The sequence below is a fragment of the Parus major genome, chromosome 2 (assembly GCF_001522545.3).
Source record: "Parus major isolate Abel chromosome 2, Parus_major1.1, whole genome shotgun sequence".
Classification (NCBI taxonomy): Eukaryota; Metazoa; Chordata; class Aves; order Passeriformes; family Paridae; genus Parus; species Parus major.
In genome coordinates this window covers 50,825,049-50,852,652 of record NC_031769.1, presented here as the reverse complement: position 1 = coordinate 50,852,652, position 27,604 = coordinate 50,825,049, and the positions used below count along the sequence as shown (strand labels likewise).

At 38.5% G+C, this 27,604-nt stretch overlaps 1 protein-coding gene across 6 annotated transcripts in view; it reads right to left on the bottom strand.

Annotated features, from left to right (window-relative positions):
• The window catches only part of TPK1 (thiamin pyrophosphokinase 1), a 296,764-nt gene that overhangs the window by 33,601 nt on the left and 235,559 nt on the right, over positions 1 to 27,604 (bottom strand). Inside the window, exon 8 of one of the 6 annotated variants that reach the window (XM_015619881.2) lies at positions 14,415 to 14,519. The exons of the other annotated variants lie outside the window; for them this stretch is intronic. Within the exon in view, the coding sequence (XP_015475367.1) occupies positions 14,458 to 14,519 (62 nt within the window). The 3' untranslated portion in view covers positions 14,415 to 14,457. The remainder of the gene's footprint in view (positions 1 to 14,414; positions 14,520 to 27,604) is intronic. 6 annotated transcript variants of the gene reach the window in all.

The following is a 27,604-nucleotide window of genomic DNA, read 5'->3' as shown; positions in this document are numbered from 1 at the left end:
TCAGATTGCTAAATTAATTCTTAATTCCCTGTTCTAGTGCTCTCTCTCATTTTGCCCTGGATTAAAACAAACAAACTAAAAGAACCTACCCAAAATAAAAGAAAAATTGCACTGCAGCAGCTATTCATAGTAAAGAAGAAAAAGAATTTTAAAAAAGTTGGGAAAAACAAGGGTTGGTCTCCTCCACACTTTTCATGCAAATTATATAATTATATTTTCAACTTTTATCACATATTTCAATGTACAAATCTGAATTCAGAAGTGGATTTTACGAAGATTGGCAGCTTTAATAACTATTCAGAATGACGAACAGCACTGAGCTTGGAACAGAGGGGAGTCTATGCAGGGCTGCTATTAAGCTTGAGAAATTAATTGACCTTCTGTTCTATAACAAATATAAAAAATTCAGAGGAATAAAGTTTGCATTATCTTGTTGGATATTTTTGTCTTTTGCAAGAGCAATCTTTAAAATTTATTAAAAAGTCTCTTCATTAAATGATCTGATTTACAGGCAGTAAAAAGCCAGAAAAGCAAGTGCTGTATCTTGGCTAGCATGAAATTCCACAGGAAAACTAATTTTCCAGTTTTTTGAGTTGCACCAATTATTAATAAAACACTTTAGAAAATAAACAATTTGCACTAAGAAAACATTAAGAAAGTGTTTTTCGGCCCAGTAATGGTCATCTTTAGAGTTCATCAGGTGTGTGAGATGGCAGCCATTCCCCAAGCAGCCAATTTCAAATTCTGCTGAGGACAGGAGAAGGAAACAGTTTGACCTTGGAAAAATCTCTAAATAAAATATAGACTTACAAGTATGCACATTTTCATCTGCAATGAAAATCCTCTGGCCATACATAGAAATAACAACGATGGCAATTCATAAAATACTTTTTCTTCTGCAAAAAAAAATACTTCACCCAGGAGAGGAAATGGGGGTGAGATTCATCTGAGTAAATGCAAACACCTACAATGCCCTAAGGCTGTAACTATATAGGGGGTGTGACTCAAACTAAACTAGTGGAAGGAAACCAAGTAAATGATACTTTTAAATTGCCCACTCATCTTCTGAGCAGAAAAGGAGCAACTGTGACTTGCTAGCTGCAGAAGTATCATGTTTGGAAAGATGAATCATTGAATGGGTATCTACATTTTCCTAAGAGTACCACTGAGGAGAGACGATTTTGTCCCTTAATCCCCTGTCCCTTCTCCCCTTGCAAATGTTATATTTCCTACATATTTTCCCAGTTATATTTCGAGAGAAATGCAATAACTGTTACAAGTCTGAAATACCTACATCAAAATTGTTTGTAATGATTATGTATATATGGATAGATGGATCTCTGAATCCTCTGCTGTGAAGTCAAGGATGCAATAGTATTCCACCTGATTATACATATATCATAAAATTGTCTAAAATACTGTTAAAAGAAGCCTGCTTTTAACACAGGGCAATATTTTGAGTAACATAAACTACAGCTGCTGATTTAAATCCATCCAAACAGCTACTGATGGTTTATGAGCTGTGTATTGATAGGCTTTTTATTAAAAGAGTGACCTCAGTTCCCAGAGAGCCCCTTTGTGTCTCCTGCACTAGGAATTACAGGCTTCTCCATTGGAAATGTCATTTGCACTTGTTCACTACATTGCCTAACTAGAACAAGTCCACAAGAAGTATTGTGGGATCAGTGCTATGCCAAGGAAGAACTAAATCAACCCCCAACTTTGCTGTTGCTCTGGGAGCTCATCTGAAATGCAAGGAAGAGTTAAAAGTCAGATTAATATACAAATGAAAAGAGAGTGATTACAGTAAATGTGACATTAGAGAAATTGTATGCTAAACAAATAGAGAAGCAAACAGAATGCAGCCCAAGCTGTTTTACTGACCCTCACAGGCACATGTATTTAACTCCAACAAAACATTTTAATCATAATTCTGCAGCAAGGCTGTCAGCTAATTCTCAGCCAGACTCCCTGCTCTCCTTTTTCCTAACCTTCTCTGGTTGCACAAGCACTTCTGCAGCTGGCCAGCTGTTCACTGCTTCATGTTGTCATAAGGAAAGAATTACGATAAAATGCACAGACCAACAAAAACCGTGTCAGTGTTGCTGAACATGTTGGAAAAGGGCAAGTTCCCCTGCTTCTGATGTAGCAGAATTTTACAGAGAGTTAACCAACTGCCCAGGAGGGCAATAGTAATTACTTGGGAAAATTATAATAGTATGGGTAGAAACAGGACAGTGAATTGTCAAGCTGCTGGCTGATATTTCTCATGGTGACTTGAAGTCCCATCTCTCATTAAGCTGTGCATTGGCTCCAAAGAACACCACAGCACTACACAGGTTGATGAACACTTCTGTCAAAACATGTGTCAAGAACCTCTGGAAGGCCCTTCTGCAGTTGTCAGGATGCAGCCACAGCTGCACAAGCCTTTTCTTTTCCTTGCTCCCCTCTATAGACATCACAGTTATGAAGACAGCTTAGAAGAAGAGCAGAGAGTGAGACAAAGTAAATGCTACCCAATGCAACAGACACCTCATCAGTCACAGTGACTTGCTAAACTATTGAACATAAAAGGTGACAATTAAATATCAGCATAATCATTTAGCTGCTGATCGTTTAGCAGAAATATCAAGTCTGTCCTACAACCCAAACTGCCTCCCACACAGTGCCAGACAGGAAACTGAATATTGCAACAACACCAGGGAAGAATGTCTTTTTCTAGTCCGTACTCTCATCTTCCCCCTTGCAAAAAAGATTAAATTAAAAACTTCCTTTTTTTTTTTTCCCCTACAACTTGCTAATATGACAAAAATAATTCAGTTTTGAATAGAATATGGATTTCAACTAATACAGTTATCCTCATGTAATTCCCCATATTAGCTGAGAACACCTTAGAGCACTTTCTCAAGTTCAAGTCTACCTGGGCTGGGACATAGGATTAGATTTAAGAGCTGCAGTTCTAAGGCATAATAGCACCTAAAGTAGCATTACATGAACAGTTTGGTTGTAGTGATATAACCAGGGAACACAGATGTTGAACAGATATGAAGTAAGAAGCCATAAAAAAGTTCTTAGAGTTGAAATATGACTGGTATTTATATAAAAAGATTAAGTGCAGCAGTTGAGATTTAGAATTAAAAGTCATTTAGGTCTAGTGCTTAGGGACATGGTTTAGTGGTGGACTTGTCAGTGGGAGGGTAATGGTTGGACTCCATGATCTAGAAGGCCTTTTCCAACCTAAATGATTCAATGATTCTGTGGAAGTGGTTAATGACACAAGTAAGACAGAAGATGTATCTCCTCCCTACAAAATGGAGACACAAAAGAACAGGATGCTCCTTCAAAGCATGTCATGTCAGGCTTTCTCCCCAGGAGTGGGCTGAATACAAGCAGCACTCAGGGGCCTTCCAGGACCACTCACCTGGCAGACAAAGGCAGGAGCTCCCCAGTGCCTCCTGTCTCCCACCTTCAGCTAACCTTATCTCCAGTACAGTTCCTTGCCTGCAGTGATCTTTATCTTTCCTCCAAGCCTTTTGCCAAAACTGCACTCCTTACTCTATGCATATTGGAAGCTTATCACTGCTTCTTTTGCTGACTGCATTTCTTCCTTGAGAGCAGCTGGGACCTCAGACAGGAGCTGCACTAGGACCACTTCTTTTGGGGGCAAAAATGACAGGGATGGGAGGGATAAAGCTTTCAAGGAAAAGATTACTACAGCCTTTTAGGATGAAGACTAAATTACAAGTTGTTTTTTTCTTTTAATTTTTTTAAATACCATTTAACAGTTATCAAACATTTCAGGTTCTTTGATACTAACACCAAATTTCATGCCTGCAAAATTGATAATGGTCAGGCACAACAGATGCCCAATACAGAAGCTTAGGGCTGTTCTCTAAATAAACATGTTGACTATTAATGCTACATTTTCTATTGTGCTCACTAAGAATACAAACATCTTTGATGCTTTGGCAGGACTTTTGCAAGTACCAGATACCTTATTAAATAACAAATGACAGAGCAGCCTTAAGAAGTATTTGACAGAAGGAAAAACAGAGCTGTATTATTTGTATAAGCAGCTGCAAATGGAGATCCACCTGTGATGTGAGACAGCTGAGAGAGTAAACAACTGTGAAAAGTCAGGTTCTTAACCTTGCAACCTTCATAGCTCTGTTAAAGCCCCTTATGTTTCTTTTAAATGACATGTTTCCTACATATTTTTTGACTTTCAAATGAAACTATACCCTCCCCACCACATTCAGAGTTGTCATTGAAAGATTGTGTTACAGCTGTTGCATCTCACTGAATTCAAAACAGTCTAGGTAGAAGCAGCGAGAAAGAATTTCTTTTTCTAATGCTCTGATACAACCCACTGATTGTGCCATCTGTCCAACACATGATGAAGAATCTCTAAACAGAGAATAGCTGTAGGGGACATAATACAGTATTTGCAGATCTGTGCTTGGTAAGAGATAAGAGCTTGTATTAAAAAAGCAAATTCGGCTTTTCTGAGCACAATATATTAGATATGCAGCATGTTTCTGTCATGAAGTGAGGAAAAAATAAACCAGCAGATCTGTCCAGATGGAGGGGGGAAGTACTGCCAAAGGCAGGACAAGAAAAAGGTTCTTGATCCTGTATGAAGACCATGTCAATGCAATCTGCCTATGATGACTTCAAAAGGAGATGATGGGAGTTCTATAGATGCCCTTCTGCAATGCAGGAAGTCACATAAAGAATAAAAAATACAAAGCTCAAGTTACCATGGCATGAGTGTGCAAAAAAAAGTGACAGTGCTAAGTGCTTCAGTTAAGTATTTAATAGGATTGTAACAGCCACATCCATAAATCTGCCCATACCAAATATCAGTTATGTGGTATCAATCTCACTGCAATAATTTCTCTAAATTGGCTCCTCAGTGGCACCTCTCCAATTATTCTTAGTAAGGATAGTATGTCTTTATCCTTTTGACTGGCATAGGACAACATATCTTTGTCTGATATATTTATAGGTCATTTCAGCTCAGAAAAACCTTTGTGTGTCGCAGGAATTTCAAAGATTCAGGGAATAGCAGCAGAGACCAGAGAGAGGTAAATCTTCTGCCCATTCAGCAGCTCTGCTTGGATGCCTCTTCCAAATGTCTCAGGCTGTGCTCAGGGTGAGTGCTGCCACAGAGAAGGGGCTGGGGCAGTGCCAAGCACTGTGACTCCCTGGAAATGCAGGGCTGGGTTAGGAGTGCCCAGCCCCTGTAGGTGCAGAGCTGGCTGAGGGCTAGAGGAGTAGCTATTAGGCTTTGGAGACTGATGGTCTGTTCAGTTTTACTGTCTGCAGACCCCATGGGCTTAATATCCTCCCTTTTAAAAATGCATACCCAAAGTCCCAATCCCTAGAGCTTGTACAAGCCTTTTGGGAGCACTACTCTTAAATCGGATGAGAACTGAGGCATTTTAAAGTCATTATATAAATACTTGTGTAAACACAGTGAACAGAAGCACCCTTTCCTTTATGCCCACAGCCCGAACTACAACTTAAAATATTCAGTGGCAATTTCTTTTTCCCCCCACAGAATTTAAATAATATATTGGAATTGGAAGCACAGCCCATGCAAACACTGCAGTTTAAATAAAGAGCAAGTTAGCTGTTGTTTGATTACGAGGTCTTAAAGAGTTTCACTTCAAAAGGCAAAGAAGCTTGCTCAAAGAAGCAAGACACAGAAAAAAATACCTAAGACCAGCTTTGTGAAACCAATGGAGTCATTATACTTCAGAAACTGATCCACAGCCATTGTGTTTTCTCTAACAATATTCCAACTTGCTTAAAAATCAGCAATTGCCATTCTACCTAGTAAGAAAACCTGCAATATCAAAATGTTGTAACTACAAAACCCCAACAAGTTTAGAGTGATCCAGTTCTGCGTGGGAGGGATTTACAGGCTATTAACATAATAACCACCCTGTTACAAGCTATTAACCTAACCATCCCATCAGCTTACCAAATTCGGTTTTAATTACCAATGCAATAGCTGTCATTGCTTTCAGACTTAATTATGCTGGGCACTGTGCAAATAAAACCTACACAATTGTCCCAGCCCTGAAAAAAAACGACCAATCCGAGGAACAGAGACAATGAGATGTTGGGAAAAGAAACAAACCAGCAGAGAGTGCAGCCTTCTGCCACAGGAACACAGCACATCCAGTGACCCAGGTGGGAGTAACAGCGGCACCATCAGCTTTTGTAAAGAAACATTTCCCAATAGATCTCATAGCACTTAAAGGATGGTCAGTGGCATCACTTCTGTTTCTGAACTAGAGAAAATGAAGCACAGAGAAGTATGCTTGGAATTGTCCTGAGTAACCCAGCAAAACCTGAGAAAATGCCTGTCTAGTGATTCCTAGGTCAGTTCCCCATCTGTTAGACTAAGATATTTCTAATCTAAAACATAATTGAAAACTTTATTGGAGTATAATAGAAAGGTCTTTTTCTTACGAGGTCAAGTCCAGAGAGAATATTGGAATAACTATCCAGAATACAGGCAGTGGACACTCATGACAACAGATACTCGTGTTGACATTAGATCATAAAGATTGCAGAATTTTATGATTGTTTATGCTGCTAAATGTTTTGTACATAATGAAGTCTGTCTATCCCACTTTATAACTCTGTGAGATGTATGGGAAAAACCCAGTGTTGAAGAAAGTACTACTTCAAACTGAAGGATCCTCCATAACTCATAATTATCAGAGCTTTCTCTCAAGTGACAAAACCACCCAGAAATTTCCAAGCTTTCAGTTGGCTAATTCTGGCAATAATTCCTTCCTTCTGCCTCAGACTGTAGGCTTGTGATACAAATTAATTGTCAGTATCATTAACTAAAGAAACTAGTTACCTTTGAATATGTATACATGAAACTGTGTGTACAGTGGCAAATCATAACAAAACCAGATTAAAAGGTAAAGATGTCAGTTTAAAGCCAAAGCGGAACAAAAATGTCAGGCTGACTTTATTTCTGAAAAAATAACCTTCAACACAACCTAATCCAGATACTGCCTTTTTTTATGTAGCTATAACAAGGAAAAAAGTATGTAGAATTAGATAACTTAAAAAGGATTTCCTGGGTTTAAAAATATTTTGTCACAAATGTGAACCCAAGATAAAATTGACATCTATGCAACATAAATGAAAATGTACTTGGCTACTACTCAGCCATCCTGTCTGACATCTCTGCCCCTCTCCCTCACATACAGTGATAAGTGTTTTAGATTCTCCAGTTAACTGAGGATGTGGTCTGATTTCAGAACTGATTAACAGTTCATCGTTAAAACAGCTAATGAACCAGCTGTGATACCAACCTTTATGGGTACCTCTCTTGCTCCCCAATCTCCATTCCTGCTGAATACTAAGGCTGTGAAATGGTTTGCTCATTTTTCCTGCAATACTTCCCCTTGAAAAACAACATTCTATTATGAGGAAATACAAACTACTGAGACCTATCACAAGACCTTTAACAATCTTCCCACTACTTAGGCTGCCCTGAATACCACTCTACTGCATAGTGTGAATTTATGTTAATGCTGTCACTGAGCTTGGCTGTAAGTTTCTTAAGCACTTCTGATTTATGACTCCTACTTCTGAAGGAAAGTAAAACAAACAAGGTTAAGGAAAGACCTGGTATTTACTTACCATTAAAACTTATTTTAAATACATGTCTTGAGTTTTAGGCAAACAATAACCTTAAATGTTGATTCTAGGAGTCAGAAAATCTTATGAAAACAAGAACAAACTAATTTTATGTGAATGTAAAATTAAGATGGTATGCTAACACACATTCTGGATCTCTGAATTATTAGTTTGTTGTTTTTTTTTTTCCAAAACTATGCATGAAACAGCACCAGTGATACAATGTACTTGGAAGTTTATTCTCATCCTAGAATTTCTGTGTGCTTTTCTAAATGCTAATTAATTAAACTTCAAAAGGCTCCTGTGAGATACAGAAGGTATTATTGTACCTATTAAGCACATATAAACCAGAGTTACGATGTTTAATTATATTCAGAGTTGTTTCTTTTTAAATTGATTTTCCTCTATAAAAGAAGATGCTGATAGTCTTTTACTTTTAGGACAGGTTTTTATGAGTTCAATTTTTAATAGGCAACATTTCACTGCACCTATGTTTGCACATGCGTGTATTCTTTTAGAGTTTAAAATTACACAGCCAACCGAGAGCTGGTAACATTCCATACAGTTGGTTTGAGAGATAAACCTTAAACCACAACTAGGAGTAGTTATGGGATTAGGCACACTGATCTCACCAGAAGCCTCTTTCCTTCGCTTGTAATTTTATTAACTTCCCAAACAAATTCAAAGGTAACAACAACACCTCCCTGCCACATAATCTAGGCAGTTCTGACATAGCTAGAGTATTTCCCCAGGGAAATACTGTTCTAACCTCTAAAGATCGACTGCAATCATGGAAACACAAAACTTCTAAAATGTGTTTGCATGTACTCCATTTTTACAGTTCCGTTACTCAAATAAATCATCCACTGTTTCTTCCAGCATTCTCCCATCAGGAACATTCACGATGGTTTTCGTCTGTTGTGGATGTTGCACGTTGCTTGTTATTATGTTACATGCAGCCAAGGCACAAGGCAGTGAGACAGGATTACCTGCTGCTGCCCAGGCACTCACTTTGAAGGAACACACAACCAGTTCTGAACAAATTCTGAACCTCTGAACAACGCCACCTCATCCCAGTGTGCTCCAAAGTGAAATTATGCACTGCAGAAAGTGGTACCTTATCATCAGTTTTCAATTTAGCACAGTTCGGTTTTGTTGAGTATTCCCTGCTGGCTCCCAAGTCTGCATTCCATTTAAATTCCAGAAGGACAGAATATATTTAGTAATTATCTAATTGCAATAACCAATTGCCAAGTCTTTCAGGAGCAGATGGAATAATAAATATGTATGTGTTCCAAAACTAAAACATGCAAGGCAATACAATTCTACTAATAATTAAGTTTGCTTTGATACAATATGTCATCCGATAGTATCAGACAACCTGCATCAGGAGGATTTGATTTCTTGCATTTGGTTGTTCAAGAAGCAAATTCTCTGTAGAGCAGAATCTGTTTTGCTTTGCCTCTGAGTCTCTGGAGTGTCCATGTAATTATCACTGTGATTGAGCCAGATTAGTGACAGTGGAGACTAAAATGTCATCTGCAGGCTATGGCAAAAGCTACATGTTTGAATCAGCCTCTACTAGATCTAGTGAACCTTGATACAACAAAGCAGAAGGTCTAAAATACTAAATACCATAATTTAATGCATTTTTCTTTCCAAGACAAAACACTGCATTTTCAAGAGATGGGATGGTTTTTCATTTTCTGAAGCAATACAATCAGCAGTTTGGAAATTTCATGCTAGTACAGTATGTTAGCTGAACCACTGATTAGGAGGCAGGAACTTCCGCATCATCTCTTCCCATCAATTTCTTTCCAATTCATCACATGGGAAAAATCACTTTTTTCAGGTCACTCATTACATACCAATTTTACAACAGGAGCAACTTGATTCCTGAAATCCAAGACCTTTCACTATCCCGCTGAGCAGAGCACTGCTTTTATTTCCCACAAAGGATCTCCTAACTTTCTCTAAGGGGTTCATGAGACTGAACCATTCATGTTTGTTTTGTAACTTTCAAGTCACGGGCCATTTCTCTTCCAAGATAAGATTGTACCTAAATGGTGGCAAGACAGAGTAATTTAGGCTACAGAAGCATAAAGAACAAGCAAATATGTGATGAGAATGGTGTTATTCATGCAACTTGAAAAAACACTACAAAAAGGCAATTACATCAGAAGCATCACTTTTGGACTAGAGACTGGATGTGTTCAAGGTCAGTCACCACTCTACTTCTCACCTGGGATTTGTGGTAGAATCACCATCCCTGGAAGTCTTAAAAAAATTAGCAGATGTGGCCCTTTGTGATACAGTTGAGTGGGCATGGTGGCATTCAGTCAAAGGCTGGACTTGATGATCCTGGACCTCTTTTCCAGCCTTAATGATTCTATGATTCTGTGACTATGTATTTACCCTCAGGGGCTTAGTTTTGGCAAATAAGCTTTCTGCCAGAATTAGGTGTTGCAAACAGAAAAAAAAAGAAAATGTATAACCTACTTCAAAACTAATGTAAAAAAAAGTATAACCTACTTCAAAATTAATGTAAAAAATTTTAAATTAATTACTTTAAAGTATATTACTCAGATTATTATATAATTAAATCACCTTTATAATCTGAATCCACTACTCTTAATTCCCATGTTTCATATATATGCATAAGCTTCCATCCACAAGAGACCACCTGTGTTTCTTTTCCTTTTTCTTTTTGTCTTTTCTTGTAGACAATAGACTGCACACATTCCTGACTGAAGGGGGGGAAAAAAAAGCGAAACTAATATCCATAATAGTTCTCTTCTGCATATGGGAAAAATTCGCAACCCTTTCCTGGATATTACTTCAATTAATTTCTACATTAGCTCACTAATGCTTTAGTCAAAGCATCTGAATGAAAAATCAGACTGAAGAGAGAAGGTTCTCTTTTGCATGGTGATGGTTTAATTTATCAATGTGAAGGATATCATCCACCTGACATTCCTTGGAGACAATGTGCTAAAAAAACAGGCTCTTTTGGAAAGATGTAAAAAATGACACACTTTGCTTCATATAGCATAATTCAATTACCTTTCTAAATCTGAAGTTGAAATATTCTACAGATTTAGATGTAAACTCATAACAAGGAAGTTCAAGACAAACAGGATCTTGGAATTTTGGTTATAACGCAACAGGTTAACAATCACAATGACCAATTAAGCTGCAAATTAGGACATCAGATGACACCCCCCAAAAAGTGGCATTTCCTTCGGAATAAAATGCAACCTGTCAATACTGGATATTGTTAGTAAAATGTACAAATATGTTTCAGTCACCTTCCTTTCCCATTACCCTGTACATAAATGTTATGTAGTAACATAAAAGCCACAAAGTTGTAATGGCAGCGGTAAGAATTCTGGAGCCTTATGCTCCTGCCAGCTGCTACTGTATCTGAAGCTAAAGAAAGAGACATTACAGTCTTTGGAAAGTACCATCAAGTGGCTATTATACTGTAGTTTTACCTTTCAAGTCAGTGATGCAACTTGCCAAGAAGGTATTGATGGAACATCCAAACTGCAGTTTCAGTCCTAAAACTGATTCACATAAAAACTACTACTCTAAAAGCAACATGGGCTAGTGAAAAACCGAGTTCATGGCTATATTCTGCCCAAAAGCATTCCCTTTGAGCCAGCAGAGATTATATACATCAGAGAAGATACAAACGGGATGAATTTGAAGAGAATTAAAACTCATTTAATTCTTTCTCAAAGAGGGCTTAAGGAAAGCAGTGAGGAGTTTCCACCTGTTGAGTGAGATGCTATGAATGCACTTATGGTCAGCAACCATGGCTTAACAAGAGCATTTAATGAGAAAGCAGTAGATAATTGCTTTCAGTTACATAAACTACTGCTCTTACAGCTCGAGACCTTAAGCACTCTCATAGCTTCGTACTCTGTGACGTGTATTTACTTACAAGCCTCTGGCAGGGAATCAACAACTGCACCAGTTTAAAAAAAGCCCAACCAAACAAAACAACCAACCAAAGGAACCCAAACACTTCTCTTTGTTAAAAAGTCTGAAAATTCAGGAGAGTGGATGCAGGGAAGTCATCTTGTTCTCTGCTTGAGTCTCCACACTTCAAGCCCATAAACCCACATCCACTGGTGCCTGCAGATCTATAATACCACCTTTAGCAGCCCCAATGAGAAAGCAGGTTTTCAAGTAAAGGAGAAAAGTCCTACTCTGAAACCTTTGTAGCTGAAGCCCACTAAAATGCCAAGGCAGACTCTCAATCGCCAACCGAGTTTGACAATTTAGCAAGCAATCAAAGGCTGTATTTTACAGCTGCACTAGCAGAAATAGCCTAGAGATGGTAAAAAACATGTTCCAGGTTAAATGTTTTTGGCACAGATAAACACATATTGTAGCCACAGTACAGGTGGTACATTGTACAAGGGGAATGTACATTGTACAAGGGAATGCTCTCTGAAGAAGGGCATGTAATTCTAGTTCCTTGTCTAAGAAAGGATAATTTCAGTTTAAAAGCTAAGTCCCTAATCTGGGTAGAGGACAAAACAGCTCAGAGAGAAGCCCAAACTGAAGAAGAGTTTTGTGCTTTCAGTAGGACTCTGCAGGACAAAAGAGTACAAAAGCAGCCACTCCTGTCATTCCAAGGATTTATCTTGGTAGGGGGCACTTGACACAGGACCCTCAGGCAATGGTCTGTAAGAGGTGTTCAGGAAAGAACTTAAAAGACCAGGAAATATGGAGCAGTACTTTCCTCAGCACACCCTTCCTCAAAAACCTGTAGCTTAGGGTGAAGGGGAGACTGCACCACTGTGTTTGCTGTGGTGCACAGTATTCTGTGGCAGCACTTTCCACAGCCCAGCTGAGCCTTGTGCAGTGGAGTGTGGCTGGGCACCACACATGCCTCCTTGAAAGAGCAAAGACTTGAATCAAATGAGTCATGGACCTAAATTTCCCTCTAGGAATCACCAACCCAAGGTAATTCCTGTTCCTGGGTAATGAGTTATCTCAAAGGCTACCTGAGAATATGCAGGTGCTCTCACCCTGACAACTAATGGTTGAAGTACTGTTGGAGAACAAACACTATGCTTGGCTTTTCAGAGAACAAATTTCAGCTCCAGTTTTATACCTAGACACTCTCTTTATGTTCAGGGATGGACATGTACAAAATGACCAACAGCTGATCACATAGTCTAAGAGAAAGGCAGAGTTCCTAAATATAATTTTCTTAGATACACTTTGAAAATATTTACCATGTGCAACAATATTACACACACACACACACATATATATATATATAAACCCCCTATATATAAAAAAATTAATTCCTTTATTTCTATCATGATAAGAAAATAATCCCAAAGCCCAGGATATTCAGATTCCTACCTTCTGATTAGCTTCACTTACACTTTTGGATGAGAAAAATGCACCTCAGTTTCCTCAATCAAGAGATTGGGAATGAAGCAGTTTCTCACAAAGAAATTCTTTCCACACAAGGCAGTGCACTCACTATTGGTAAAGTGTCTGTAGAGGTGGCCGGTGGCAGGTGCTATGTAAGTACGATAAATTACTTCCTTCTGTTTCTCCACTCCCTCCTCTGCAAAGGAGGAAACTTGTCATTCCTCCTTTTATGAGCAAATGCAGTTGGGAGCTAAATACTCTGGTGACTCCAACTGACTGATTTGGTAGTGTTCATGCAGGTAAGCAGCAAAAGGCATTAAATCAGGGCATAAACAAATCTTAGGCTAAATGTGCAGACAAAAACCTAATACATACTAAAAACTGTATGTTCCTGAAATTAGTATTCAGCTGGGAAAGATCCAAATTTTATTTTCCTGTTTAATTTTCAAATAATTTCAGTACTAAAGTATAACTGCAGACTGCACAGGGAAAAAAAAATACTGTAATGGTTATTTTCCCCAAATTTAGAAACCATCTGTTTTGAAGTTCTGTTTGGCTAAGCAAATTACAGGACCCACAGACCAGCTAAGCACTTAAACACATTCAGAATACCTTTTCTTCAGTGCAGGAGAAAAATTCCTTTAGCTGAGCTGTTTTGCATGGCACTTCCAATTTATCCCTTCTCAATTCTCTCTGACATCTGTGTCCTGGCGCTAGGGTAACGATCACATCAGGGTGCTCCACAAAGGTTAACACAGACAACAGCCTGGCAGCATTTGATGTGTAAGGAAACAGGACTACCATTTCCCTTGCATCGAAAAGGTCAACAAAACACAACCTAATTCCCTTCTTTTGTACAAGCCCAAGGGCAGGCACATGACAGAAAAGATGGTAAGCTCATTGTTAGTTCTACAACACCACAGGAAAAGTAACAGACAGATTTCAGCACTGCCAGTGAAATGAACACAGAGCAGGGAGTAGAGGATTCTAATGATCTAGGCCTTTTCTTTGGTAATATCCTGCTCATTTTTTTTTTCTCAGTGAATAGAATAATTTATGTAGAATGAAGATTTAGCCTTTAATTTAATTACCACAGGTTACTTTTGTATTGTATGATACACAAAGAGCTGATATTAAATTCAAGCTGCTGCAATAAAATTCCCTTTCAATTAATGTAACAAATGTTGTTACTGTGATTAATAATTAGCAAATGGCAGGTGACAAACCAAATAGAATTATAGCACCACTAACACTGCACAAACCTCTTATTCCACCATGTTTTTCTGGAGACATGCATATGTGTCTCCTTGTTCCCATAAACTTCAGTGATTCAAACATACCTGCTCTGCCCCAAATGGCTCCTACAACGTGGGTGTAACACAGTCACTTTGTGGCTGGCAAATAACACATCACAAATATCTCATAGATCCACAGGAGACAGGACACTGCAAAGTTGTGAAAGAAGGCACAAGCCATGAGAAACAATAGAAAAATGAAGAGAAATGGCACCTCCGCTCCTTTTGAGTGGTGGATCAGGAGGCCTTCCCCACCAAAAGCCATCATTCAACAGTGCTCAGCCTCCCCATCTCTACTTTTAGGCTCTCTCCTGCAAACTCACCTTCCCAGCTGCACTTGTATCCAGGCTCTAGAGGTCAGCTGGAAGATGTTTGGTGCCTAACCTGATGATACCAATGGCAGAGTTCACCAGTTCCTCAGGTAACAACTCTATATTGGCCCTACAATATTGGCCCTCTATACTCTTAAAAGCCCTACAGTTTGAATCCATATTTCATACATCATCAATTTTCCTCCAGACTCCATCCTCACTGAGTAAAAAGTGTTTACAACAGTATATAATGATAAACATATAAAGCCATCATCAATCATTTATCAGTTACAATTACTATTTGCATCCGTTTATCTAATCACAGACTGCAGTAACTGCTGCACTTAAGCAGTTCAAAACCACTTTAAAGATGGAAATGTGGAGGATAACTACTACATAATTAACTTCACATTTTGTAGCACTCTGCTAACTCATATTTCTGTCGCTTTTCAGCTAACTCATATTTCTGTCGCTTTTCAGTTTTAATGTATATTAAAAAAGGGAAATTATTATTTACACACACCCCCACTCACCTACACAGTCACATGTGCTGACTGTGACAGTGCAGGTGACAAATGGCAGACTAGTCTCATAAACTCAATTTAACGTGCAACGTCAGCTGTCTCAGACACTCAGACTCCCAGTACATCTCTGCTGCTACTTTAAATTCACTGAATTTCACATGTAACTATAGGAGAAAATAAAGACCCTTTTCTTTTTTCTTCTCCCTCTTCAGCTGTGCAAGATCATCTGCCACAGTTTCGTCTCTGCCCTGGATGTCAGAATTCATTCTTAGCCCTCCCTTGCTATTTCTGTTTTTCAAGCCCACTAATCTGAAGATGGCAAACATTGGGTCCTGAGCTAGTAACAGGTTGAAGATCAGATAACTTGTTGTGTTCAAAAGCCAGGAGAGGACAGACAACAGTTTGCTCTGCAGTGACCACAATAACTTAATTTTCTATGTTACATAAATAATGGATTCCTGAGAGTGGAAAGTGTAATACTTTGGTGTTCTTTCACCTCTTCTGTCTTTAAACAGAAATCCTGCTTTCTGCATCAAAATTAACATTTATCTGAAGATAATTCTAAAGATTTTGGGGATTTAATCCAACTCTCCTTGCACTGTCATTTCAACAAGTGAACCATGCAAACACACAACCACTGCTTAATAGTTTTCTCTACGGCATGTGCTTAGGTAACAATATGGGAAGACCCACTGCCCTTCATCCCCACATTTAAACTGACTCTAAACAGAGAGGACAGTTGACAAGGTGCCTTAATATACTTCACATTCACATAACATGATCACAGATGGGCTTTTTCCTCTCTGATCCCTTTCCTCCTTTTTCCACCTCTGCCTGCCTGCCAGACTGCTTTGGTAGGTCATGTGATTGCTAGGGAGGTTGGCTGCAAATGCAGCATTTCTAGAAACAGTTGCATTTTAAAAAAGACAAAAAAATCCCCCAACAATATAGGCTTCTAAGAGAAAGTTAAGAGTTGCTGTTGTTGCTGAAGCCTGGCTCATGGACATTGCCGATTACGGTCAAAACAGATGAGAGCACAAACCATTCTCATCCTCATCCTCCAATGCTGCCAGCATCTGACAAAACCTTCTCATACACTCTCTAGCCATTAGTGCCAACAGGACTGTGGCAAAAAAATGAAAATAAAACCAACAAAAACAACCCAAAGGAACTCCCCCCCCATATTATGTAAGAAATGCAGGTTGCATAGCCTGCTCTGTAGATGGCACTGTATGTTAAACAATGATTTTCTTTTTCCACAGTACCATTTCTGAAGATAATAATGCAGATGCAGTCTCTTACATTCACAGAATATACATTTATTTAAAATCAGGAACAACTCCGTAGTAATACCTCTCAACTGTAACTCCAGAAGTCATCCCCCATTTACAATTAATTATGGTTATCCCTGTAGTAAGTGACTGCAGGAAGGACAGAGGGCACTGTTCAGTTCCTGTCCCAAAGAGTTAACAAGATAAGCAGTAGGACAAGTGAGGCAGTGTACTACTGAGAGATAATGATGTATTCCAACCACACTGCTGGATGCCCAGCCTAGTGTGCTACCCACTGAGTCAGCAAGTGGTGCTGTGCCATGACAACAATACAAGTTTTTTGGGTTGATTTTTTTTGTTTGTTTGAGGGTTTGTTGTTTTTTTAAAAAAGACCGTATTCATTATTTATAACTTTTAAAGAATTTGTTGAAACTGTCATGAGAGAAGAGAGAACCCAAAATTGGCAGAGAAACTCAGGAAGCGTGGGTACAAAACCCAGACTGACAAACATCTAGGGAATCATTACTCTGGTAAGTTAGAGAATGGCATAAACTAGAAAGACTGAATCTCACACCAGTTAGTAAAATTCTTTTGAGATTATGTTAGCTGGGACACTAAAGTAATTATGGTATTAAAAAGAACACAAGCTAATTTACAAATTCACTGACAACAATGTTTTCTAGAGAGATTTGGGATGTAAAATTAATTGCCAGCAGCAGAGCTCTCAAAAATCCAAGACAAGTCTTAAATGGCCCAGAACTATGCTAACATAAACACACAGGCTAACAAAAGGCAGCAGCAAAAACAAAGTGGCACACACAAGCTCTGAATAACCAACCAACCTTCCTACTGTATGCTGCAAATGAGCAGTATAAATCTCTGCAGAAGCTCACAACAGAAAGATGTCTTTTAGGGTGTTGCCAGCATTTGTTGATTTGCACTTACCAAAGGAGGAGTTTGCAGGCTTTTGGAATGTTAAAAGGTAAACACAGCTACACTTCGTATTTCAAAATAAAAATAAAAAAATAAAAAAATTTAAAAAAAGAGGAACAATGTTAAATTATTCTAGTACAAAAAGATTTATGTTATAGTATTTCACACATTCTAGCCCATAATATGATGTGGAAAGCATTCCCTGTTCCCTAGCAAGTGCCTTGTATTGGCTGCATACATGGTTTTAATGTAAGTTGAAAATCTTGCTTCACATATGGCAGAGAGAGACATGAAAGTGTGGAAAATGTGTATCATAGCAAAAAAAAAATATAAAAAAAAATCTCATATCCTCTGTGGTTGATTTATTTAATCCAGAGTGTTTTGTTCTTTTACAAATATGCAGACATGTACCATATTCTAACATTTTTGGCTATTTATGAAAAGTTGATGATTGTTTAAAGATTCTGGTAGGTATCCAGAAACCGTTTTCTCTAAAATTCTCATAAGAAAAAATCACTTGATACATGGACCTGATAGCTGTACTGGTAGGAAACCATAGCTGCTGAATCACAGGTAAAGAAACCAGATGTGAGAAATATTTCAAAGTCATTTGTCTTACCATGTCTTCATGCTTTGCCCAGGCATTCAACAGTAAAATCAAGAGGAATTCATGTAAATTACTACAGTCAACCAGCAATGCATAAAAAATGTGCAGAACTAAAAAGGGGAGCTTTATAGAGTTGGTGAGTGAGAAGAGAGATTAGAATAAGTACAAGCCCAGGCAGCTAACCCTGGAAATTGAGATTAAAGTCAGTACCACCTTACTTTACATACAGAAAAGCCATTTCAGACATTTTTGAACTTCCACTTCAGAGTCTGACTTGAAGTACTTCTACACATTTAACTCTACCCTCTGAATAATCCCTTTATATTCAATGGAACTAGTAACGAGTGTAAAAATGCATGAATGCCTAAATCTTCTGATGAATTCAGGGTTTAAGTAACTCTAGTAAGGAAGGGACAGAGGCACCTCCAGATTAAAATATTAATATTAAAGTCAGTGTGCAATTCTCCCATTAATTCCACAAGCTTGGTATAAGTGCTAATATTTTCATAAAACATGAATTTTTCAATATATACTGGATATACATCCTACAGAAATGTGTTTACAAGGTATGTTTACAAGGGTTTTACAATGATTACTTGGGGTTAAATTTAGAAAACATTCTTTATTTGTGCTGGTCAAAACTATTCATAAATTTTTCAGGTCAAATGAAGCACATTTTATTAAAATCTCTTAAATGATATAATGAATTGTTTCCATGCCAGACACATTTGACCCAGCTTACATGTGATTTAGACCACATTTTTAAAATTAAAGCTATTCTATTATGGAACAAAAGAATTAAATAGATAGGAAGAAAGCATGGAATAATTAATTAATCTTCAAGTGGAAAATAAATGGGAAATAAATGTGAAAACTAACTGTGCCTCAGTTTCAACTGACTAGACCCAACAGAATATCTACTATATCACATAATTATTATTATTAAGCAACGATTGGAAATGTAGCACCTGTTAAAAACAAGAATGTTAATATTTAAGCTATCATCATCCAGTTTTAAAATGCACAAAAGAAATAGCCTGATGAATGCTGATTCATTCATTCATGCCACAGCTGTTAATCCTTTATTGAACTTTTGAAAGCATAATCCAGATTAAAGAAATCAAAGCTTTTTATATTTGTGTTATTTCTCTCTGTAATTTTCTTTTTCCTCCCCCCAGTTTGTTTTTATAAGCCAAACAAACGTTATCCTCCAATTCTGCTTTAAATCAAGAAGCAAGCTCCTGATGAGTGTTCATGCAGCTGATTAGAAAATTGCCTTATAAACAGCATCATTAAGTGGCCTGCCAATCAGCAGTGATACAGTGGTATTGCTGGTGCCTGGGTAAATTATAGTTATGTCCTACGCTTGGGAAACCTAAACGTACAATTCTGGGATTTCTTATTGGCAATTAGATTATAAATGCTGTGTTATAATGCTTAACAGCATGAGAATATATTTATCATATACTGTATCTGCAGAATACAGAAAGGAAAAAAAATTTGGAACAGAATTTCTTAAGATGATGTTATAAAGGAATCCCCAAAGTTGAGCTGAAAGCTCATAAAAGAGGAGCCTTTTTTCAGGTTTTCAAGGAGTGATGCCATACAAAAGCTATACAGATTGTAGGATCTCTTGACATTCATTCCACCTCCATTTATTTGGATTTGCTGTTTGGTTTATGACATGTATTACTACTTAAAATACACTAAAAATATTTGGAATTTTTGAAAGATTTATTTTTTTTAATTTCATATTAAATACAAGGAAAAGCTTTAAAATGTAAATAACAGGAAACTCTGCTGCCACATGCTGACCTAAACTTCCATTGATACAATGGGACATGCTACATACGCTTTACCTGTCGATGTCATATGAACACACATTCACCTGTAAATAATACACACAGAAGACAGCTCTTAAAAAATGCTAAGGCTGCAAAGTCATGGACTTGAGAGCAAGGGGATGCCAGAATTAATGTTTGCCTGTGCAATTTTAACACAGGTTCTTTAGCTTTTATCCTTTAATTACACAGTCCCATTAACCAAGCAAGCCAGATTCATTTTGGCAAATAGTATTCTCTTAACTGACACCCTCTGAGTCCTAATTAATCATAGCGCTTTTATGCCTTATTTAGCATATAAACTGCATTGAATGCATGCATGCTGAATTCCTCAAGAGTTTGTGTTGCTCATTATGATAGAATTGATAATACTATTGGCACTCTTCAAGACCCCAATGACACAGCCATATGAACATCTTATGTAGTACCTTAAAGATGATACTACAGCTTTCATTTTGGAATGTCCTGTGCTTTACAGAACCAAGGCAGAGCTCTCAGGAATGTTAGGGTGCTGAAAACTCAGCTTCACTGCTGAGAGAAATGAATAGCTAACTTGCAAGTACATAAAGTACCTGCACAGAGTAAACACTCCAGACAATCAGATGTCTGAACCACAAGAAAATCAGGAGTATTTCACCTTATTCCTCATAGGTATCCCCATTCCTGCAGTGGGAAAGGTTGAGGTTGTACATTTCTGCACTGTCAACTGTGACTGCAGATTCATTCCTAGAGAATACACCTGGGACACTGAATGATGCTGGTGTCTCAAGTCTGTAAATACCATTGCATCCAAACACTAATCAATTTTATTTCTCTGTTTCTGGGTTTCCTTAGTTTCAGTCTTGAATTTATATCCATAGGAGTGCAAATTGTTTTCAAATCAAATGTCTAATGCCATCTTTTGCTGTTGTTTCAATACCTGGGCAGATTCTAGGGACAGGCCTGCATCACTTGAGCTTACCAGTTTACTGACAGTAGAAGTAGGCTATAATGCCTGGGCTGCAGTGGAAAATGTGACAGATTACAAACAGCAGAGAAATAACAAGAAAGCAGTTCCAGTCTCAACTCAGTGTTTCAAAAAGGAAGATGTCAACAGTCTACTTAAAACACCTCCATTCTCATTTTCTCAGTCTCTCTGTTCATATCTTCACCTATTTTGATGTTATCTGCCTTTTCTCCAAAACATGTTTCTAATCCTGAATGCAATCTCACATTGCCATTCTGCCACTTTCTCTTTTTTCTTCCCCCTGACTTGGCTTTTGACTCCCCTCTGCAATGTGAATTTACTGCCCCAAAGAAGTCACAGCTGCTTCTACAGCAAGACAGAGAATCATCTGTCTAAAATTTGTATTTCCCAACTCACCTGAAAACAACAGCTTTGCTTAGTGATGTGTAATTGGTATGCATGTCTAAAATTAATAGTTCCAGAGCATGCTCACTACAGTCAGTTGTTAATGGCTTATTAATTACATATCAGGATACCATAAACAACTTACAGCCAAAATATAAGTTTTTACAACACACAACAAAAGTCAGTATGACATCCACCAGACCTTCATCCTCTATGGAACTTGATATAACAGCAGGAAAATAAACACCTTTTCCACAAACATCTAGAGCCAAAAACTGGGAGAGAGAAGTGCTCCCTCAGACACAACATGCAAAATGTTTACTAAGAGAACAGTGAATGAAGAATTGAGACACTGTAAAGCAGATAGTCAGGAGTATTTGCCATTAGGGTACAGGAATAGATCACTGCAGAGAAAATAATTTCCTTCAGTGTCATATTTTTGTGAAGAGGAGATCAATCACATACAGTAGTATGTACTAAAAATGTAAACAGAACTAAAAGGTCTACAAACAAATTGCAAAGGGGGAGTCTATGCTTAGTGGCAATGCTTACCTACTTGAACAACTCCCCAAAAATGTAAATAGCACACATTAATTAACTGAGTCATCACAGAAAAACACATTTCATTTTTTAATTCCAGAATACTCTAGCCAGATGTGATGGATTTGTCCTCCTACTGGTCCTTGCCCTTTTGTGGTTCTGCAGAGACATCGGGAACTGGCAGTAACTCAACACATGCCTCAGAGAGCTTTCTTGTTTTTGGAAATCTCCAGGCAGCGTGACATTTACATTTATTATGGCTGGTTCTGGGCATTTAAGAATGAAAACAATTAAAGTATATTTGCAAGGGATATGACAAATGGGCATTTGTACCCTGGCCAATTTTTTCACTGACTTTTATTGAAGTATACCATTATGTTCCGGCTTTGACTCCGCTGCTGTCTGAAAAAGATGATTTCCCAGTATCCATGTGGACAGCTTGACTGATGAGAATGCTTTTAGGGTTAAGTGTCCTCAGTAAAAACGATGAGATCTCTTTCTTGGACAAATTCAGGTCCCGCACTTGCCACTGAAAATTCAGTCAGTGCTGAAATCCACAGAGTTAATTTGGACCCCCACCAATCTAAATTGTAGCTTTCTGGCTCTCTGCAGATCTCCCTCTTGCTCAGAAAGGTATTTTCACTCTACAATGGACATCCTTCAGTAGCAACAGGTTGCTTTTGATTTTCATGTGACTTTTTGTTCTTTCACCAATCTATGGGCACCAGTGATGAGGATTATCTGCAGCAATGCTGGGTTGAAGCAGAGCACCTATTTCTTCATACCTCTGGGTTGCATTTCCATTAGCAGAAGCAAGGACTGAAGTAACAGGGGATGCAAGGGAAAGAACAGCATTTTCCTCTCTTGACAACCCTCTCCTCTCTATATTAATAATAAAATCAGTTTCCATAGTTGCAATGTGCCACAACAATGTGGCTGCATATACATAAATGTTCTGGTTGGGGGAAGTGAAGTGAGATAACTGGAGACATTGAGATTGGAGACAGCCTGGGCTGCAGTGACCACGTACAAGTGGAGTTTGCAGTCCTGAGCTGTACAGGAGGAGAGTCAAGTTAGGCTCTGAACTTAAGGAAAGAAAAATTCTAGCTCTTCAGAGAGATAGTCAGTGGGATCTCTTGTGAAACTGCCCTCAGGGACAGGGAAGCAGAGCAGAGCTGGCAGATCTTCAAGGAAGTCTTCTATAGAGCACAAGAGCCGGCAATCCCCAGGAGCAAGAAATCAGGCAGGGAAAATGAGAGATGGGCACAGCTGAGTAGGGAACTGCTGGTCAAATGAAAGGGAAAAAAGCAAGTATACAGAAAGTGGAAACAAGGACAGGAAACCTGGGAAGAGTACAGAGATGAAATATAGCTGAGGAAGGCCAAGGTAAAATTGAGGCTGACAAGGGATGCAAGGAATAACAGAAAGGGCTTCCATGGGTATGTTAGCCAGAAAAGGGAGGTCAAAGAAGGTGCACCCAACCCACATAAACAGTGGTGGGACACTGGTTACAATGGATGAGAAGAAGACTGAGGTACACAGCAGCTCTTTTGCCTCAGTCTTTGTGTCAGCCTCTCTTCCCACACCTCGAGTGGATGGACAGCAGGATGGGGACTGGGGGAGCAATGTGCTTCCCACTACAAGTAAAGACCTGATTCATGACCATCTAAGGAACCTGAATGTTCATAAATCTATAGGACCTGAAGAGATACATCCCAGAGTCCTGAGAGAATTGGCTGATGTAGCTGACAAGCCAGTCTCCATGATATTTGAAAAGTCCTGGCAGTCAGGTGAAGTCCCAAGTGTCTGAAAAAAGGGAAACATCGTACCTGCCTTTAAAATGTGTAGAAAGAAGGACCCTGGGTACTACTGATCTGTCAGTCTCACCTCCGTGCCTTGGGAAGACCATGGAACAGATCCCCCTAGAAGCTGTGCTGAGGCACATGGAGGACAGGGAGGTGATTTGATACAGCCAGCATGGCTCCACCAAGGGCAAGTCCTGCCTGAACAGCCCAGTGGCCTTCTATGAAGGGGTGACAACATCAGTGGAGAAGGATCCTCAGGGAAGTGGTCAAAGCTGCAGATGTCATTTATCTGGACTTCTATAAAAAGTCAAAACTGGATAGGTAAACTAGTAGGTGGATAAGGAATTGGTTGGACAGTCACATCCAGAGGGTGGTGGTCAGTGACTCAGAGTCCCAAAGGACATTGTGATCTGTGACAAGTGATGTCACTCAGGGATCCATATTGGAACATGTGCTATTTCATGTCATTGTTAATGACACAGACAAAGGGATAGAGTGCACTCTCAGCAAATGTACTGAGTGGTGCAGTGGACACAGCTGAATGATGGGATGCCATCCAGAGGGACCTAATTACAGCCTGCCAGTAGAAACCTACAAGAAAGATGAAGAGACACTTTTTCCAGGATCATACAGCTCAAAAATTACTTGGACAACACTCTCAGGCACACAGTGTGATTCTTTGGGTTGTCCTGTGAAGGGCCAGGAGTTGGATTTGATGATCCTGATGGGTATATTCCAACTCAGGACATTCTAAATGTCTTCAGTTTACTTGAGGATGGTATTACTCAGGTTTTGGAGAGTCATCTACTTTGTGTATAGTTGTGCTCGAGTCTACTCCTTTCTAGCAATTACATGGAAGGATCATATATACATTCTCTATATCCCATTAAAGATGGCTTTCCAGCTGAGCTAAACTTACCTCTGGAAGTGGTTTGAGCTGGTTCAGAACTGAGGTACTCACACAAATCTTTTTCTAAGAGGAGTCAGCAGCAGTAGTAATGTTGCCCCAGAAATGTGATCTAGAAAAGCATACCTGTTTATCTTCTTAAAGCAGCCTTTCCAAGCTTAATGCCAGGGACCCTGCCATCTCTCCAAAGAGGAGCTGGATCTGATTTTCTCTCCCACTAATTCCAAACATTTCCAAACTGAAATATGTGGAAATGAACTGAATGTGTATCCCCATTTCAAGCCTTTTCATGAAGTCTGACTGAGTTTTCAAGCTGCTGTTCAGCAAAAAATGCAAGAGGCCCAGCACAACTGAGCACCGTGTTCATCAGTCATTTAATGTACACCAAATGGTCTTTGTGGTTCAAAAAGATTTTCTGCAATGCTAAGCAAGGCCCTCGTTGTTTTTGCTGACTTGCAGTAAGCCAGTGGGATGCCAGGCTGCCACCATCAGAACAGCTGCCTCATTGGAAAAGTACTTCAGCAGGCCATGCCTTGTAACAAATGATATGACCCTGGAAGGCCGACAGCAGCACTCCTGCGGGCAAACAGCTTGCCAAAGGTCAAAGCTTTGGGATCAGCAACACCATTTCTGTCCACTCCACCCCTACCCAGAGTCTTAGAGCTGCAATGGATAAGTGAGAAAATACATCAGTGATAATATATCTTCTGCCAGTAAAGCACAAGAGAAGGGAGGGAAAGAGCGGAAAGCAGAGGAGAATGGGAATCCAGCTGTGAAGCTATTTACTCCGCCACTGAAAACAAAGCTATTCCCAGAAGTGCCACTTAGTTTGCCTCAGTCAGAACTGGGGTAGCAAAATGTGTGATATAAACTATTTCAGTTATGAAACAGGTTAGAAAGTGCTTATACAAACAGCCTCACTAGTACAGATACCTGTCCATTTTAATTTACAACCTTTCCCAGAACAGTCTCTGACTCTCTTTTTTTTTAAAAAAAAAAAGTTACAAATTTTCTTTCAACTTTTAGACTGTCGAGTTCTCCTGAAATACAAATCACAACTGCTTTTGTAAACTTTTTATTCCATTCACAATGCTACATCAATAAAACCTCAGTGAAGTAAAACAGTGCAAACATTTCAATTTTACTAACAATGTAAACAGCACCAAAAGGTTTGGGATCCTGCTCATCTACCTGTGACATTAGTAGTCAGTGGATGCTCTGTTGCTACAGTTAGAGAAAGGTCTTGCTCCCGTTATTATTGCTATTGCCTTTTGAAGTGAAATGACAGTGGCACTCTTTCAAATGGCAGCATTTTACAGCAATTTAACTTCCTGCCTAAAGAAGGCAAATTGGCATGAAAATTATCTGGAAAGCACAATCCCATACACACAGAACTTACATATATATATATATATATATATATATATATATATATGTAAGGAGAGAGAGATAGATATATATATATATACACACACACATACATGCATATATATGCTGGCATTTTCAGTAGAGGCATGACATACAGCATATCTAGAAGGCCATAGGGATGAAGAATAAATTATTTGGCAAGATTATTTTCTAAAGTAACATCACAGAAAAGGAAGCATTTCCTAAAAATGCCTTCCATTACCCTCCAACCTCTCTTTGATGAGCAGTGCAGCTGATTTCTACCTTCATTCTTATTTACCTTCCATGAAAGCACCACTGAGGACCTAATGAAGAATGCTGGGTAATTCTGGCATTATTGGATTTTTTGTTATTTATTTATTAGATATAAGAGCTGTTATCAGCAAGCAGCCAGGTGAGTCAAATCAGATGAAGCATTATCTGATTCCTGTGCTGTAAATCAGATTTTAATAGAGAAAAGATCTGTATCCCTTTGGGAATGGAATGAATATGTTTATAATGTGTTCTGAGTATGTGCTACACAATAGCAGGTATGGATAAAAATATTTTCTCTAATCAATTTTCCACTTTCTTCTCCAAGTTCTTTCACTCATAAGATGAGAACTAAAATAAATGAAAATTCTGTTTGTGACAAGTGCTAGCAAATAACAAAGATAAGCATGCATAAAAACATGCATACATGCTTCATTCTCAAACAAACATACAAAAAATACTGGATTCTGTAATATTAAAAGTCATCATTGTTTCTCTGCTAGCAGAATAACTTCCAGATTTCAGTTTTATCTAGTTCAACTGTTGAAATGGGAACTTTGGTACCTTGCTCTTAACCTCAATACAGCTTCTGTCCTAGGTATTTATTCTTATCTTTTTCTATTCAGAACCTATGAGGTATGACAGCACCTGCACACTGGACACAGATAATGTTTGACTACCTCTTGAAGGTTTTACAAATTTTAATTGGCAGAGTAATCTAGATATGCTCAGGCAGAAATTGGTGTTAAACATCAAAAAGCTTGATGCAAAGCCAGCTCTGTCTTGTACAGCAGTGTTATTTGAATTTTGATTTGTTTGAAATTACTGTTTGCAAAAATGAGGGCTCCCCTACCACCTAATGCATCACTGTTTGAACTAAAATTCTGAAATTAGTTTACTGCCCAGATACCTAAATATTCTGAGGGCTCAAAAATTACTTTTTAAAACCCAACTTGTAAGGTCACATCCAATTTAATTCCATAACAAACTGGAGGAATAGGCCTTTCATATCATGTTCGGCATAAAAATTCCATTTCTTTTATGATTTACACATGAAAATTAACTTATAACCACAAAAAAAAAATTATTGACTGAGGTTTACAGTATATTTACACTGAGGTTTACAAAGGTGTGTGCTCAGACTGCTGTTAATGAAGCAACAGGCAAAGCTCTGCCATTGCTGCCATCAGCAGCAAGGCTGACATCCGTATCACACTTCAGTATCTATTATTATGCTATTTCTTCCCAGCTGATCCTTTGCTTCTCTGTCCCAATTTACAGGAGGATTAATATTTTTTGAAGTAAGTGCAGAACTAGGGGCAGCATAAAAGTGCATTAACACAATGGAAGTTAATATCAAACTTTAATCATCAGAACGTAGGTATGATTTATTAGGGAAAATGTCGAATCAAGCCACAACCAACCACATGCTGTTTTGGAGATATTGGTTCCCCTTTTGGGGAATGTAACTGTACTTTAATTTTTT